Source organism: Schistocerca nitens, chromosome 2 (assembly GCF_023898315.1).
Source record: "Schistocerca nitens isolate TAMUIC-IGC-003100 chromosome 2, iqSchNite1.1, whole genome shotgun sequence".
Taxonomy (NCBI): domain Eukaryota; kingdom Metazoa; phylum Arthropoda; class Insecta; order Orthoptera; family Acrididae; genus Schistocerca; species Schistocerca nitens.
This window is the reverse complement of record NC_064615.1, coordinates 613802924-613820107: the sequence shown is the minus strand read 5'-3', so window position 1 is coordinate 613820107 and position 17184 is coordinate 613802924. Positions and strand designations below refer to the sequence as shown.

The 17184-nt window shown below is 37.9% G+C and overlaps 1 protein-coding gene across 1 annotated transcript in view; it reads left to right on the top strand.

Moving 5' to 3' along the window:
- The window catches only part of LOC126235199 (uncharacterized), a 305365-nt gene that overhangs the window by 193411 nt on the left and 94770 nt on the right, over nt 1-17184 (top strand). The window contains exons 12-13 of the mRNA XM_049943929.1: nt 3042-3177; nt 6965-7031. Coding sequence (XP_049799886.1) covers nt 3042-3177; nt 6965-7031 — 203 coding nt within the window. The remainder of the gene's footprint in view (nt 1-3041; nt 3178-6964; nt 7032-17184) is intronic.

The following is a 17184-nucleotide window of genomic DNA, read 5'->3' as shown; positions in this document are numbered from 1 at the left end:
TAACAAGGGTAATTTCCCTGTTAGTCATTCAAATGTTTCTGGACCAATTTTGTTTTGATCACCTCGTATTATGGTTCTCTGCCTAGACCTACTTTCATAGCTGCTCACTGTAACTCTGTGGTGTCCAAATCATCTAAAAGTCCTCTCAGCAGAAAGGATTTACATCTGGAAGCAATTCTGTGCAGTTACCCTTAAGTCAGTGTGGCACTTTCTTAGTAGTAACATTTACAGTGAGACAAACAGAAAATTTTCAAAAAGTGGATGTACTTGATTAGCTAGTTTGGTCACATTATACAACAGCCTTGTTTCTATTGTCTTATTCAGTGATGAGCATTAATTATGCAGAGTAACTAAAACAAAATTGGGAAGTGGATGGTGTGACATCCTGAAAATAAAGAGTAAGATGGGAGACTGTTTAGAAGGGTATCAGTGAACTATATTAGACCACTGCACTTGTACATTGACCTTTAGCTTGCTGACTATCACATAAACGTATTATCACAGGATTCATTTCCCTTATAGTTAGATCTGTGAACTAAAATCCAATTTTGAAGTTTCAGCGCTATGGATCCACTGTAGTGGCATGCAGTGGACATTGAACATACGAAAAATGTGACCAGCCAGCACATTAAGATGGAGCTTTTTACCAGCACACACTGAAAGTAACACTAACACTTGTGAATATATCTGCAGTGCTGGACCTGGCATAAAATAATTTCTGTCTCCCATGCTACCAGCTGTTGTCATAGGGAAGTATACATAGATGCTGCATGACCACCAACCAGGTGCCATAAAACATTTATGCAGAGGTTCTCACCAATATTGCACAGCTGCATCACTCATATGTTTTCTGTGAGGTTTTTAACGCACGTCGTGTTCTAGGCCTCTGCCATCACTTGCTGCTAAATTTGAACAATTAACAGCCTTTTGTCGTTGAGGATTTAGGACTTCTGAACATGAGGCACAATTCACACTTAATCATTTTACATTATTGTGGAAGACGTGGAATAGATGTAAATAATTTTTGCTAATGGGATAGAGTGTGCATACATAAGAGAGCACGTGCACTATTTCTGTGTGTGCTTTTTAGGAAGATTTTACATTTTTACTCTAGAAGAAATTTTATGTTATTATTTTAACCACACTTATTTCCTAAAATTTTGTACTTGAGTGTCTTGCACCCAAAGAAATTTACCTCCACAATCAGGCAAAGTGCATGCCTCCAAATGAGAATGTGAATAGTTGTTCGCCAGAACATTATCATGTGGAGGCAGGCGTCTAAAACTCCCATGATTGAGGGGTGGTGTGGTGAAGAATCCTGGAAAAGAAAGTATATTCCTATGCAAAAATGCATCTACTTTACAACAAAGTGCCCGTCTAAGTCAAATCAGTTAATATTTTTGCTGTGAGTAGATTCAGCCATTGAAGTGCAATCACATTAAGTGCTTCTAGTTTTTCATTTCCTTCCTTTGATTTATGAACACATGCTTCAGAGGTGCCCCTTAAGACATTTCTTGTTGTTATAAATATCACCTGGTTCCCAAGGAGGGGCAGCAGCCTTTCAGCAGTTGCAGGGGCAACAGTCTGGATTATGACTGATACGGCCTTGTAACATCAGCCAACATGGCCTTGCTATGGGGTACTGCAAATGTCTGAAAGCAAGGGGAAACTGCAGTCATAATTTTTCCTGAGGGCTTGCAACTCTATATAGAGTTAAGTGTTAGGAAGTCTTTTCTGGTAGTCTTTGTGTGGAGTGTAACCTCGTCGAAGAGATGGAGATATTCCGCAGTCAAAAATCACCTACCGGTGTCCTGCTCAATGAGCAGGCAATGACAAAGAGCACCCATTTTTGAGAGTTCTTTGTGGGCTGGCTGGCTCCCCAGGCTGAAACATGAGATGTCCATCAGTCTCCGGAGAAGACTTTTAAACACTTTTGAGTTAACGCTTTCACAGTGCCATGTGAGCTGCTCACAGTACGAGAACATTTTCCACAGAGTATACATGTAAATACTTATTTTACTAACTTGGTCCTCATTATATTCCTAATGATCCATAACATCAAACTATGGTAGTGTATTTTTCATGATGTATGGTTGTTAGTATAAAAAGTTATTCTTAATATCATTATAAGCACATTGTATCAGTACATCTAATAGAATTTGGAAGTAAATATTTTTAAAATAGCTTGTCTCTAATATAAATATTGGTTTATTGAAGGAATAAAAGTCTTCTATCAATAATTTTCAACATTATCACATAAATAGTTTATAAAATGACATTGAGACAGATTTATTTGGACTTGGCACACCAGAGGGCATAGTTGTATGATTTTGTTCTGGTTTCCAGTACCAGGTGGACAAGAAATTTGAATAAGAAATAAATGTGTTTTAAATATCTGCTGCAGTTTTATTGATGATGCCATGGTTTCATTAACACATACTTGTGGAAAAGACAATTCTGTTGGTACATAAGCAGTTCTAAATAGCTTGTAATCCTATTCAACAACCTAGTTTGCATTAGTAGCATTCATATTTTCTTGCACTATATCAATGTTTTTAACTCTATAATCCTGTAATCTGTTTTCATATAAACCTCCATACAACCTATTGTTTTCTATATGAATAAATACTGTGTATTGTACATGTATTCAGTAAATAGCACACTGATGGCATCCACCACAAACATGGTGCTTAGATTCATAGGCTTTTGTAAGCAGCTGGCTCAGTTTAAATCTTACCTGCTAGTTGGCATGGTCCTTGTGCACAATTGTGTGAGTCCACAGGAGTCTTGGTGTGTATTTTACCTTGTTCTCCATTGTAAATGACACATATGTTTGTATATTGGTCATTTAGGTTGCCACTGTTTTTATTTTAGTACTGAAGATGATTACTCTGTGACTGAAAATGACATGCAGTAATAATAATAAAAAGATTTCAGATTTATACGGGCAGTGCTAGAGATTCCCTTGTTTACAATACTTGTTGTGTGGTCACGGTGCACAAACTTCCTAATAGAATCCAATCTCAATTGTATTTAAACAGCATCACTAAGATGTCCACGGATGCTGCATGTTGGAGGAAGATACTATGTGCCCAGACCACGATTTCATCATCGTACCGGACATTGTTCACGAGGAAGAATATTTTCCCGCCCAGTCACGCCTGCTGAACAATTACGGTATGAATATTTTAATTTTTTTGTGAATATTTATATTGGTTGGAACCCCAAATAAAAATATCACAGGATTCAAAGTAACACAAAGTTAGTGCTGAGTTACATACTGGTAATTTCTGTCACACATGCAGTTGATGGGTTTTACTTCCTTCCCCCAATACAAGGGTGCAGTCACTATCTGAAACTATAATTGTTTCTCTGCATATGTCTGTCGCATAGTTGTAACTCCTGAATCTCATGTCAAGTCAGGTATAAATATTTCATACAAGTAGTCTGAATTATGATGAATTAAGTTGTGAAAAACATCGCCATTGCCACAAAGCAAACATTAGCCATAACTTGAGAGCAGCAGTGACTAGAGAGTGCAGGAAGTGTGACGAAATTCGTAATTGATGTGGTGGTCTAGTGGTAGAGTATGTGGCTTGAAACCAAAATGTTGTGGGATTGAATCCTGGTTGGCTCTCTTTTTTTCACTCTGCCTTTTAACCTAGCATTCACCTTTCATTGAACTAGAGATTCACCAGAAACGAAACATGTCTCAGAATCCATGTTACACTGTAGCTCCACTCTCCCTGGTTGAATAACTGGTTAAGGACATTCAAGTCACCTATGTGAGATCCAGCGTATTGAAGTTGTTCAGCAGGGGGGGGGGGGGGGGGGATATGTGAATCCTAAATCTGTGATTTTCAATTATTTGTGAAAATCTGCTTCAGCATGAGATACAGCTTTACTTTGTTTATAAAAAGTAAGTTTTGCAGCAGCAGATGATTCAACTTTCTGCTTCGTACTTTCTCCGAGTCAAACATGTATGTCAATGCATCACCTCTTAACAAGGGCAGTGCTGTAACATAAGCTAAACATAGTCACTCCAAATGCCTGCTCTTGGACTATGCTGTAGAAGTTCTGCTGTAAAGCCCTCACAAATCCTCCGTACAGTCCTGATTTTCCTCCACGTGATTTCCATACTTTTGCAGTTCTGAAGGTATTCATGAAACGAAGAGATGCACACCTGGATACAATCATGGTTATGTTGTTGTTGTTGTTGTTGTTGCTGTCTTCAGTCCTGAGACTGGTTTGATGCAGCTCTCCGTGCTACCCTATCCTGTGCAAGCTTCTTCATCTCTCAGTACTTACTGTATCCTACATGCTTCTGAATCTGCTTAGTGTATTCATCTCTTGGTCTACCTCTATGATTTTTACCCTACACACTGCCCTCCAATACTAAATTGGTGATTCCTTGATGCCTCAGAACATGTCCTACCAACCGGTCCCTTCTTCTTGTCAAGTTGTGCCACAAACTCCTCTTCTCTCCAATTCTATTCAATACCTCCTCGTATGTGATCTACCCATGTAATCTTCAGCATTCTTCTGTAGCACCACATTTCGGTAGCTTCTATTCTCTTCCTGTCCAAAGTATTTATCGTCCATGTTTCACTTCCATACATGGCTACACTCCATACGAATACTTTCAGAAACGACTTCCTGACACTTAAATCTATACTCTATGTTAACAAATTTCTCTTCTTCAGAAACGCTTTCCTTGCCATTGCCAGTCTACATTTTATATCTTCTCTACTTCGACCATCATCAGTTATTTTGCTCCCCAAATAGCAAAACTCCTTTACTACTTTAAGTGTCTCATTTCCTAATCTAATTCCCTCAGCATTACCCGTCTTAATTCGACTACATGCCATTATTCTCATTTTGCTTTTGTTGTTGATCATCTTGTATCCTCCTTTCAAGACACTGTCCATTCCGTTCAACTGCTCTTCCAGGTCCTTTGCTGTCTCTGACAGAATTACAATATCATCGACGAACCTCAAAGTTTTTATTTCTTCTCCATGGATTTTAATACCCACTCCGAATTTTTCTTTTGTTTCCCTTACTGCTTGCTCAGTATGCAGGTTGAATAACATCGAGGAGAGGCTATAACCATGTCTCACTCCCTTCACAACCACTGCTTCCCTTTCATGCCCCTTGACTCTTATAACTGCCATCTGGTTTCTGTACAAATTGTAAATAGCCTTTCACTCCCTGTATTTTATCCCCACCACCTTTAGAATTTGAAGGAGAGTATTCTAGTCAACATTGTCAAAAGCTTTCTCCAAGTCTACAAATGCTAGAAACGTAGGTTTGCCTTTCCTTAATCTATTTTGTAAGATAAGTTGTAGGGCAGTATTGCCTCACGTGTTCCAATATTTCTACGGAATCCATACTGATCTTCCCTGAGGTCGGCTTCTACGTTTTTCCATTCAGGCAACTGCAAATATTTTTCTGAGGGATGAGACCATCTTTTCTCACAGTGGGATAAATGTATTAACTGTTACGGCAATTAGTTTTGAAAAAATAAATTACCTACTTTTTTCCACCTGTCTTTTTTTAATTTCATTGCCCTTTATATTTAATGTGTTATTACTGTTATTTGTTGTATGACACTGAATGATGTCCGAAGCAAGTTAGTTAATGGTATTCCATAGGAAAGTTCGATGTCACACTTTTTATGTGGGGATTGTCAAACAAGGTCAATCAAGTGGATACACCATTGACAATTGTTTGTGATAATGCTGCCAACCACTATGTTGTTGACAAAACACATACTATAATAAAATGAAAGCATGAGATAAGTGGCTTCAGTGTCGAAATATCTAGGTCAGTGAAAAATGTAGAAAACTGCAGCTTACGGATCTAATATTGTCCCATAAACTATGATTCCCCATACATGGAATTGATGGCTGGCAGAAACATTCGACCAACCATAATAATAATAAAAATAATAGTAAAATCAAGCTCACTGCAGTCAAAGAACTCGGCAATATGTGGAAAGTCACCTTGGAAGGCTGGAAAAAATCCGTCAGTCATCCACAGCACATCACAGAAAAAGCGTGGCAGGATGAAGTGGGAGCGTCACTTCAAATATCAGTGATAGTGACATGAACTTTGTGAGTAGAGTTATTCTATTGTCATCACAGAAAAAATGCACAGGTGTGTGCAACTGAATGTTTGTTGTTTTGCACTTTAAATACGTGGAAAAACTATATTTTCATTAGTTTTTGACCATTAATAAGAAGACTGTAATAAGCAACAGAGTCTGAATGAAACTCAGATCAGGAAGTTGCTCTTAATTGCACAAATTAATTCCCTCTCAATATTTGTCATTATAATTGTTGCAACACTGAGTAGTAACCTAACACACTAATTTTAGCAATGATACAAAATGGGCACCCACCTGAGATTTTAATGCACGAGTGCAGTTTCATGCATCTCACTTAAGCTATCTCCGGGTTACCTATATTCAGTAACAAAAAGTTTCCCACATGTCAGAAATTCAGTAACGTCTTCAGGGAGACCGTTTTTGTAAGCTTTCTATATATTGCCTTAAAACATTCCTACTGCAAATAAAACTGAAATGGAAACATAGTGCAGCTCTTCCTAAAGACACTGATGCCATTTCTATCTTTTTACATCGAATAGTTTACAAATTTTTATGATTTGAATGAAATGCAAGATTGTGCATGTTTCCCGTAGAGGAAATGGCAACTCCGTTCCACAGCCCCATGTGTTCCTGACAAAGTGTCAGTTCTAAGTCACATTATACGAATTTTGTAATCTAATAGTTAGCCAACTAAAGTATTGTACCACATCCTGAATGTTGGCATAGTTTTTCATCATTCCTTTTCTTCCTTTATTCCTTGAAAATGTGGAGCGGAAATTTAATACTTCTCTATATTATATATGACCCTCAGCCTTGCTTATATATGTAGGTATTATGACACTGGAGTATCTGTTACAGAAGACCATGGTTTCTGCAGACCCTCACTCAGACGTATCGCAGCTCTACTGGGAGATCGGGAGAAGAGGTATGTATCTGGAATGTTAAAGTAAGTAAAATATGTTATATTAGTTAATTGAAGTTATTACTATAGTTGAATGTCATCATACTAGTGTATTTTGTAGTCAAAAGTTTAATATATTGAACTGATATTTTGCATAACTCTATTCCATGCATGAGAATGGTATTATTCTTTTGCCCCCTACTTGCTGTGAAACACTGGTAGTGGTGTTTTGGGTAATCATGCCTGTGAAGGTAGTATAGCCCAGTTCTGAATGGATGGTTAGTCTAAAATTCATGATAAAGGACTTTACCACTTGGCGTTGATTATTTCATTGAAAATTCTGTACCCAATTCCTAAGACCATGACGAAGTATTTGTAACATTCACTGTCACACAGTTGTTGTACGGCTTTCATTTGCCTTTTCTGTGAGTTTTGCATAACATTTAAATTTATTTGTTTTCTATGATCAGTTTTCCTTAAGAGTAATATTTTATAGTAACATTTAATCCTCCTCATGGGCAACAATTAACTTCAGTGGCTGTGCTAATACTTGAGAAAGTATCGTGCTATTATCATCATTCTGTTTATTGAAATGATTTATTTACATTAGAACAATTAATTGTGGAGTTACTGTACAAGGGTAAGTGAAGAGACTGATGGGCAAAATTAAGAAATCTGTTCCTGATAACCGAAAGGAATGTAATGTGCAGCAAAAAATTCAAGAAATTTTACAAGTACAGTCGGGCACATTGCGTAGCATATAGAGCATACAATGTGTATCTGCATGTGTCCTTGATACATAAAACCTAGTGTACAATAGGGGTTTTACAAAATTTTTATACTCCTTAAATCATTTTGGAAATATACAGCATGTGGTATGAAAGGCCCAGGTAATATAGCATACGTTAGTTTTTGTCTGTGCATAAAGTAACTCGTGCTGTGTTTTCTGGAATGTAGACATGTTAATGGGAATCTAAATATATGAAAAGATACTGAAACATTTCAGGCTAAGACTTTTGTGTAACAAGGTTAATTTCTGATGCAAAACATATGCAGAGCAGTAATATTGGCATATAATAGCAGTTTGAGTAGTACTAGTTTCATTCTCTGGTGACAAGTGCTTGCATAGATATTAGGCTATAAAGGTATTGTGTACACCCACTATTAGCAGATATTTATTTAGGAGCGCATACCTTTGGCCGAACACCATGCCTTTTAAAAATGAACAATTGCTGATTTGCAAGAAAAGAATATTTCTGCATGTCTCCTACTGTCCATTGATTTTCATGAGGCAGAGGTCATGCTGTATCCACCATTTTAAAGGCAGTAAGCCTCTATGAGGCACATCAATTGCCTGATCTTGCCTACTGCTACATCAAGTAATATGAGTTCTTATAGGGTCTCCACAACATTGCAGACCTTGGAGATTTCAGACTGTTAGGTATATTTTCTGTTGCTTGGTTGCGATTGAAAGTTGTATATAATAATTTGTCTTATTCATACAAAAGCAAAGATGAGCTTTTAATTAATTTTTTAAAATAACAATATGTTTGAACACCCATTTTGTGTACCTGTACAGAATATTCAGACTTCATTTTCTGCCTCTTTTTTTATATCGACCAGGATTAGTAACTATTGACTTTCTATCAGTACCATGTGGCAGGTAAAGACTTACAGTAGTGGGATGGGTACTGTTTGCTGTGAACATTAGTAAAGCAAAATTTGCCCTCTCACACAACAAGAATCAGTTCATATAAATTTGGTATTTCAACCAAGAAAAACCTCAATCTTGGCAATATTTTATGTAATGGACTTAAATTGTCACAATGTATTTAGACTGTGTTATGTAGCCTTCTACTTCAGAAAGATACGTCATGCACATTTGGAATCCAATCTATTATCTGGGTTTTAGCAGCCACCAATGCTAATGAGGCCGTGAAGTTGGTGATAGAATAATTTGTAAAAAGTTATTCAGAAGGTGTTTGGAACCTTTCAGGATGGTTCAGACTGTTACATGTTCTGCTAACAGAATGAAAACTTTGTTTTGTAGACAACTCTTTGCTCTGGTTAAGTCATTCTTACTTTTCAAAGCTGGTCCAGCAGGGTTTTTAGCATATCCTGTGTGATGGTTTGAGGAATGGTAGCAACTGATACTCATATATGTCCCATTTAAAAGTCTTGAAAAATTTACAATTCCTGATAAAAAGCAAAGCTGAATGTTTGACTCTGTGCAGTTCTATCTGTCAAGAAAGTCCTTCATGTGTTTCTGCATCAGTTCAATTTTCAGCAGAATGACATGGTATATCACCATAAATGAAAATAATTAATTTTTGACAATGTAATATAAATGGATAGATAAGAAATGTACTTACCAAGCAGCAGCAGGAGAACACCCACATAAAAAGGTTTTACGTATACAAGCTTTCGGTGCCCATACCTCCGTCTTCTGACAGAACGGTTGAAGGGGAAGGAAGAGGGGTGAAGGGGAAGGACTGGAGAGGTTTAGGAAAAGGGGTTGTTGTTGTGGTCTTCAGTCCAGACACTGGTCTGATGCAGCTCTCCGTGCTACTCTATCCTGTGCAAGTTTCTTCATCTCCCAGTACCTACTGCAACCTACATCCTTCTGAATCTTTTTAGGGTATTCATCTCTTGGTCTCTCTCTACAATTTTTACCCTCCACACTCCCTCCAATACTAAATTGGTGATCCCTTGATGCCTCAGAACATGTCCTACCAACTGATCCCTTCTTCTAGTCAAGTTGTGCCACAAGCTCCTCTTCTCCCCAATTCTATTCAATACCTCCTCATTAGTTATGTGATATACCCATGTAATCTTCAGCATTCTTCTGCAGCACCACATTTCGAAAGCTTCTATTCTCTTCTTGTCTAAACTATTTATCATCCACATTTCACTTCCATACCTGGCTACACTCCATACAAATACTTTCAGAAACGACTTCCTGACACTTAAATCTATACTCGATGTTAACAAATTTCTCTTCTTCAGAAACGCTTTCCTTGCCATTGCCAGTCTGCATTTTATGTCCTCTCTACTTTGACCATCATTAGTTATTTTGCTCCCCAAATAGCAAAACTCATTTACTACTTTAAGTGCCTCATTTCGTAATGTGATTCCCTCAGCATCACCTGATTTAACTCGACTACATGCCATTATCCTCATTTTGCTTTTGTTGTTGATCATCTTATATCCTCCTTTCAAGACACTGTCCATTCCGTTCAACTGCTCAACTGCTCTTCCAGGTCCTGCTGTCTCTGACAGAATTACAATCTCATTGGCAAACCTCAAAGTTTTTATTTCTTCTCCATGGATTTTAATTCCTACTCCAAATTTTTCCTTTGTTTCCTTGACTGCTTACTCGATATACAGATTGAATAACATGGGGATAGGCTACAACCTTGTCTCACTCCATTCCCAACCACTGCTGCCCTTTCATGTCCCTCAACTCTTATAACTGCCATCTAGTTTCTGTACAAATTGTAAATAGCCTTTCCCTCCCTGTATTTTACCCCCGCCACCTCTAGAATTTGAAAGAGAGTATTCCAGTCAACATTGTCAAAAGCTTTCTCTAAGTCTACAAATAATAGAAACGTAGGTTTGCCTTTCCATAATCTATCTTCTAAGATAAGTCGTATGGTCAGTATTGCCTCACGTGTTCCAACATTTCTACGAAATCCAAACTGATCTTTCCTGAGGTCCGCTTCTACCAGTTTTTGCATTTGTCTGTAAAGAATTCGCATTAGTATTTTGCAGTTGTGATTTATTTAATGGATAGTTTGGTAATTTTCACACCTGTCAACACCTGCTTTCTTTGGCATTGGAATTATCATATTCTTCTTGAAGTCTGAGGGTATTCTGCTTGTCTCATACATCTAGCTCACCAGATGGTAGAGTTTTGTCAGGGCTGGCTCTCCCGAGGCTATCAGTACTCCCGGGGCCTTGTTTCGACTTAGGTCTTTCAGTGCTCTGTCAAACTCTTCACGCAGTATCTTATCTCCCATTTCGTCTTCATCTACATCCTCTTCCATTTCCATAATATTGTCCTCAAGTACATCTCCCTTGTATAAATCCTCTATATACTCCTTTCACCTTTCTACCTTCCCTTCTTTGCTTAGAACCGGGTTTCCATCTGAGCTCTTGATATTCATACAAGTGGTTCTCTTCTCTCCAAAGGTCTCTTTAATTTTCCTGTAGGCAGTATCTATCTTACCCCTAGTGAGACAAGCCTCTACATCCTTACATTTGTCCTCTAGCCATCCCTGCTTAGCCATTTTGCACTTCCTGTCGATCTCATTTTTGAGACGTTTGTGTTCCTTTTTGCCTGCTTCATTTACTGCATTTTTATATTTTCTCCTTTCATCAATTAAATTCAATATTTCTTCTGTTACCCAAGGATTTCTACTAGCCCTTGTCTTTTTACCTACTTGATCCTCTGCTGCCGTCACTATTTCATCCCTCAAAGATACCCATTTTTCTTCTACTGTATTTCTTTCCCCCATTTTTGTCAATCGTTCCCTAATGCTCTCTCTGAAACTCTCTACAACCTCTGGTTCTGTCAGTCTATCCAGATCCTAAATCTCTGTCTTACCATTATATAATCTGTCTGAAACCTTCTAGTATCTTCAGGCCTCTTCCATGTATACAGCCTTCTTTCATGATTCTTGAACCAAGTGTTAGCTATGATTAAGTTATACTCTGTGCCAAATTGTACCACTTACTATGTTTCCTTCTCTTCCATTTCCTACTACCAAATTCCAGTCATCCTTGACTATTAAATTTTCGTCTCCCTTCACTATCTGAATAATTTCTTTTATCTCATCATACATTTCATCGTCATCTGCGGAGGTAGTTGGCATATAAACTTGTACTACTGTGGTATGTGTGGGCTTCATATCTATCCTGGCCACAGTAATGCGTTCACTATGCTGTTTGTAGTAGCTTACCTGCATTGCTATTTTTTTATTCATTATTAAACCAACTCCTGCATTACCCCTATTTGATTTTGTATTTATAACCCTGTATCCACCTGACCAGAAGTCTTGTTCCTCCTGCCACGGAACTTCACTAATTCCCACTATATCCAACTTTAACCTGTAGTGGTTAATAAAAAAGAAAAAGAGAAGAAAAGTAAAGGTTGAAAAGATTGAAAATGTGGGAAGAAATGGTGAACAAAAAGGGGGTATTAAAATCGTAAATGACCGTGAAAAAGGGAAAGAATGAAATGCAAATTGGACTTCGTATTACAGAAAAGTTATCGGACATCGTGATTCGGAAAAGCTATTGTTGGGGTGGTCCTTGTGGCGTTTCTGAGCAAAAGTCAAACCAATTTCCACTATAAAAATTATTTGGAAAAAAAAGCCAAGAGAATAACAAATGTGACTAACAGGGGGAAATGGCGTAGATAAGAGTTCATCCTTTACCATGTTAACATGTCTTCTCGCGTGCGGCGTCCAGGTCTTCAAAAATCTCCTACTTCATTTCTGCGTGAAAATTCTTAGCTGCTCCGAAATCTTGCAACAAATTTTCATTGTCCAGGAATTACTAATGTATACAAACTAAAACCATCTTGGTGTTGAATGCAATAATAATTTTACGTTGCTGCTTTCAACCTCCAAATTTCATACAAACTTTCACAACACGTCTGCACATCAATGAGTTTTTTCTTCTTAATACGACCAAGACTAGCTAATAATTTTTTACGTCTGAATTAAGCTTCAGCTCTCAAGAGACAAAAAACTGATAGAAAACAAAAAAAGAGATACAATTTTAGTATTTTCTCTGTCGTTGGGTGCTCATACCGCTGCGACGGTATAATTTATATCTGAGGGAAAGAGCGTAGCGTGGCAAAATTCAAAGTCCCGCTACATCACCCATTTGACTGTCACGCTAAAACATTTAGCGTGGCAGGCTAGCAAACAATATAATAGATATACCTAAATGTCAATATATACATATTTTCATAGGAAAGGGCACGTGCATTCATAGGGGATAATCTTTGTCAATACGTACTTTCTAAATCTATATACTAAATACAATTGTTACAGTTTTGATCCCTTTTACAAAATTAATATACATATATTTACATAGTTTGTTTGAGCAAGCTGCTCGCCAGCCCAGTTAATGTTGTGTGCTTCCAGCGTTGGTTTCCCAATGCATCTCTGGCAGCACATAGTCTTTGCGCATGTGCAATAGCATCACTGAATTTCGCGTGCAGCAGTTTCAAAATCCCTGTGTTATGACAGTCTTGCACAGTATTCACTTTCACATAGTGTTCATTACGAGTTGTTATTCCAGCATAAATGGCATGTTAAGTCCGGTGACACCATGAGATTGAGCGTGTGCGCGATCTGAAGCAATGTCCATGCCTTCTGTTACGACACAACGCTCCAAGTCCTAGTGCGTTTTCATGACTATTGTTCCCGGGGCATATATGGTCGATGTAGTTTTTAGCCTCCACATCGCCTATGACAGGTGCTGAGTTTGTTGTCTCCAAAGCATCTGAAGGCCGGCCAGGAACAACGCATCGATGTTCGCAAAGGTAGGTGTTTCATCACGTTGTTTACACCTGCCAACAAACGTTCATTTGCAGTGTGAAAATTCTCATTATCGTCGAAGTAAATTGCAGTTTATATCGGTTTACAAACAGTTATTTGGTTTATGCACCACAAGTTTCACAAATTTCTTCATTTGTAACGTACACAGTTTAACACAGTTTGCAACACTTTTTTGCCATATTTACATTTTATAAATGTTCACTGTGTCCCAGCATGTTTACATCGTTAATTATGAAAGCTTACTCTTCGTGGACACATTTCAAAATATGTTAATAATGTGCAAGGTTTTAACACATATACAAATACATACAAATTTGCAAGAATATGCATGTGAAATATTTACACTAAAAAATTATACTAAGTCCCATTGGCTTTCTTTTATTGGGGTATTAAGTTTCTTTATTAAGGTTTGGACGTGCCAAGGGATATCAGACTTAATATTTAAAGCATGGACTTTCCTTCATTTATTATTTCTTTCTTTCGATTCCATATCTTGGCTAGTGGTTGACCAGGCTTGTAATGCCATCAATATTCATGTCTTTTTATTCATACCTGAAAGTTTACTGTCACACAATATATTCTTACATTCCATAAACAAACAATACCAAGCTGCAGGAGGTGGTAGGATAATGTAGAAAGAAAGATGGAATGGAAGAAACTATTCACTACCTATAAACTACCAAATCCTACAGCTACTACATAAAAAGAGAACATAATACATTATAACATTTGCATCACCATCAAGGGGTGTGTGAAAGGAGGTGCTTATAATTTACCAAATCATGGGTAAATGTAAGTGTCCTTACGTCAAGTCTGTGTAGTGTAACATCATGACAGATTCTCAATTTGTGTTCTGACTGTTCATATGACTAGGTGTATTACACCTTAACAAATCCTTGCATGAGTAAATCACATATCTGCTCAGTACTTCCTCGATATCTCCACTTCTTGTGGATACCGTCTATACAAATGGAAAATATATCTCACAGAGATTGTCTCTCTCATAATGTGTATTATATAATAACGTATCAAATTTCCTCTCACAAGTTCAACCATGAACTTCCTTCTACTTTAGTGAAGGTTAAACATCATGTGTGTGTGTGTATATATATATATATATATATATATATATATATATATATATATATATATATATATATAATCATTTCTTTCTATAAAACATAAATAAAGAACATAGTATTATAATTGACAGTAAAATATCTCTTTCTCAGTGTCCGTTTCTCGACATCGGTTGCGCAGGTGGTCACTGCTCCTTTGCACTTACCTTGCATTACCTGAAAAGTCAAATGTTGTCTTCAAAGTAGATGTAATTTTGTCATCTGTTCGCTTAAGTGGAGGTGTTGTAGGAGTCGCAAAACGGTCTTAATAACTCTCCTATCTTTTGCTTCCTCAAGGTTTTCTGTCATGTGTAAGTATAATAAAGGCTAACATGGCCCTAAATTTCACTTCTGTAATTTTTTTTCTTGTTTCAATCGTCTTGTTAAGTTCAACATTGATTAGTTGTTCTCCTACAGATAATTGACATATGCCATTACTTAAATCTATGATTGCTTTGTGTTCATTCAAGAAATCCATCCCTAGGATGCAGTGTACAATAAGCTTGTCTACAATCAGAAAATTACACTTGAACTGTGATATTGGAAAATGTGAAGTTAACAAGGGCTTGCATGCGTATGTTCTTAGATTTAGTACCTGTGGCACTAACCACGTGGCAATTCTGTACAGGTAAAGTAGGTATGTTTATAATTTGTTTCAATTCATTATAGAATGCGGTTGACATCACACTTGCAGCAGCACCAGTATCGAATAAAACTTGTACATCATAATCGTTAAACTTAACCCATGCCGTAGCTTGTATGAATTCTTTAACACAACTGTTTGAATTAATGTTTTTCTCATCGGTTAATTCCTGTTCTGCTGTCATTTTGTCATCGTACCTGAGGAAACAAACCATCTCAGCCGTTGCGCTCATACAACACCTCACGACCGAAGCACGAGCGCTTAGCCAGTCGTCGACTGTTTTCCGTCGTCTGCTGTGTTTGGCCAGGTTCATTGACCAGCTCCACTATGTTTACATTCCGGCCAGTTGGCACCCACGCGTCAGCTGATGGCGCGCCGCAATTGTTATTGCTACTTCGTGGCGGGGAGTGCACAACTGTACTGGGGAATGGCGGCTGATTCCGTGGAGGGTTATGATTTGTCATGTGTGAATTTTGTGTGTTCCACATATTATGTCGGTGATTGTTGGGATTGTTATTGCTTTGGTGGTAATTATGTCTGTTATATGGCATGTTCCTGTCAAAGTAGCCCGGGTTGTACCGGTTATTCTCAAGTTTCCTATTGCGGTTGTTGTTGTACTGTCTGTGATTTTCATTTTGCATGTAGTTACCATTTTGATATGGGTGATAATTATTGTTGTTATTATTATTCCACGAATTTCTGCGGTTGTTCCTACCGTCATACACGTTTCCATTTGAATATGTTTCGCGCACAGGCATCGTATTGTGCCGCGGCACGGATGGATGGTTCCAACAACCACCGTCACTACAGTTACTTTATGGTGGGTGCTGATTTCGGTTACTAATATGAGTAAAATTTGAATGGCGTGAACCGCCTCTGTAAACTACGTCCACTTGATCTAAGAAGTTTAAGAAAGTCTTAATGTCATTCTCCGGTACTCCTATTAACCTGTCTCTGTATGGAAAGGGTAAGTGGCTCTTTAAAGTGTCAATTATCGCTGGCAAGTCAGCTGGTTTGGACCAGTACAGTGTCTTGTCTAGGTACCTCTCAAAGTATTGTCTTAATGTCTCTTTTTTAGGGTCATAGGTCTCGGGGTTGTACACTTCTCTCCTTAGACTCTGTTGCTCATTCTTGGACCAGAATTCGTCCAAGAAGGCTTGTTCGAACTGTTCAAACGTAAGGCACCGCCGTTTCATAGCGGCACCCCACTTAGCTGCTCGTCCTCTCATGAGATTGGTGACGTATCTGATTTTATCGACTTCTGACCCAACTACGAGGGAAAACACCGTCAAATGATCCAATAAACACAATAAGGTGGACTTTGTGTTTGTCCTCACTGGAAAATGTCTGGAAATACCCATGCGTTACAAACGTGTCATCGGCCATGCAGGTTGCCATAACTGTATTGACGTGGTTTGTGTCACTTGCTACTCTAGGTGTCGTACCGTAATATTGCTCGTTTGGTGGAAAAGAAAGCTGTACATGGTAATTTTGATTTGAAATAGGTGATTCCACAATAGATGTTCTGTCTGTGTCATTAGCCATGGTTTTAGCCGTTTTGTCGTTCCCTGACGATGCGTTTGCACCAATTGCCAAACACGGCACAACATTGTCTCGTAATTTTGTCTCTTCGTCTTCTATGTGTTTTGTCTCGTCTTTAACACGTGTCTTTGTTTTGAAAGTATGTCCTGTGTAATTGTTTCAAGTGTTTTGTCCAGATAGTCGTCACACAATTTACATTCTTGTACAATTTTTTCGGCCATGTTGGTGTCGTTGTTTAGTGACGCGAGGTCCGATCGGTCTTCCAATTTTTCTATCTTTTCTTTGAGGTGGGTTTGTTCAAG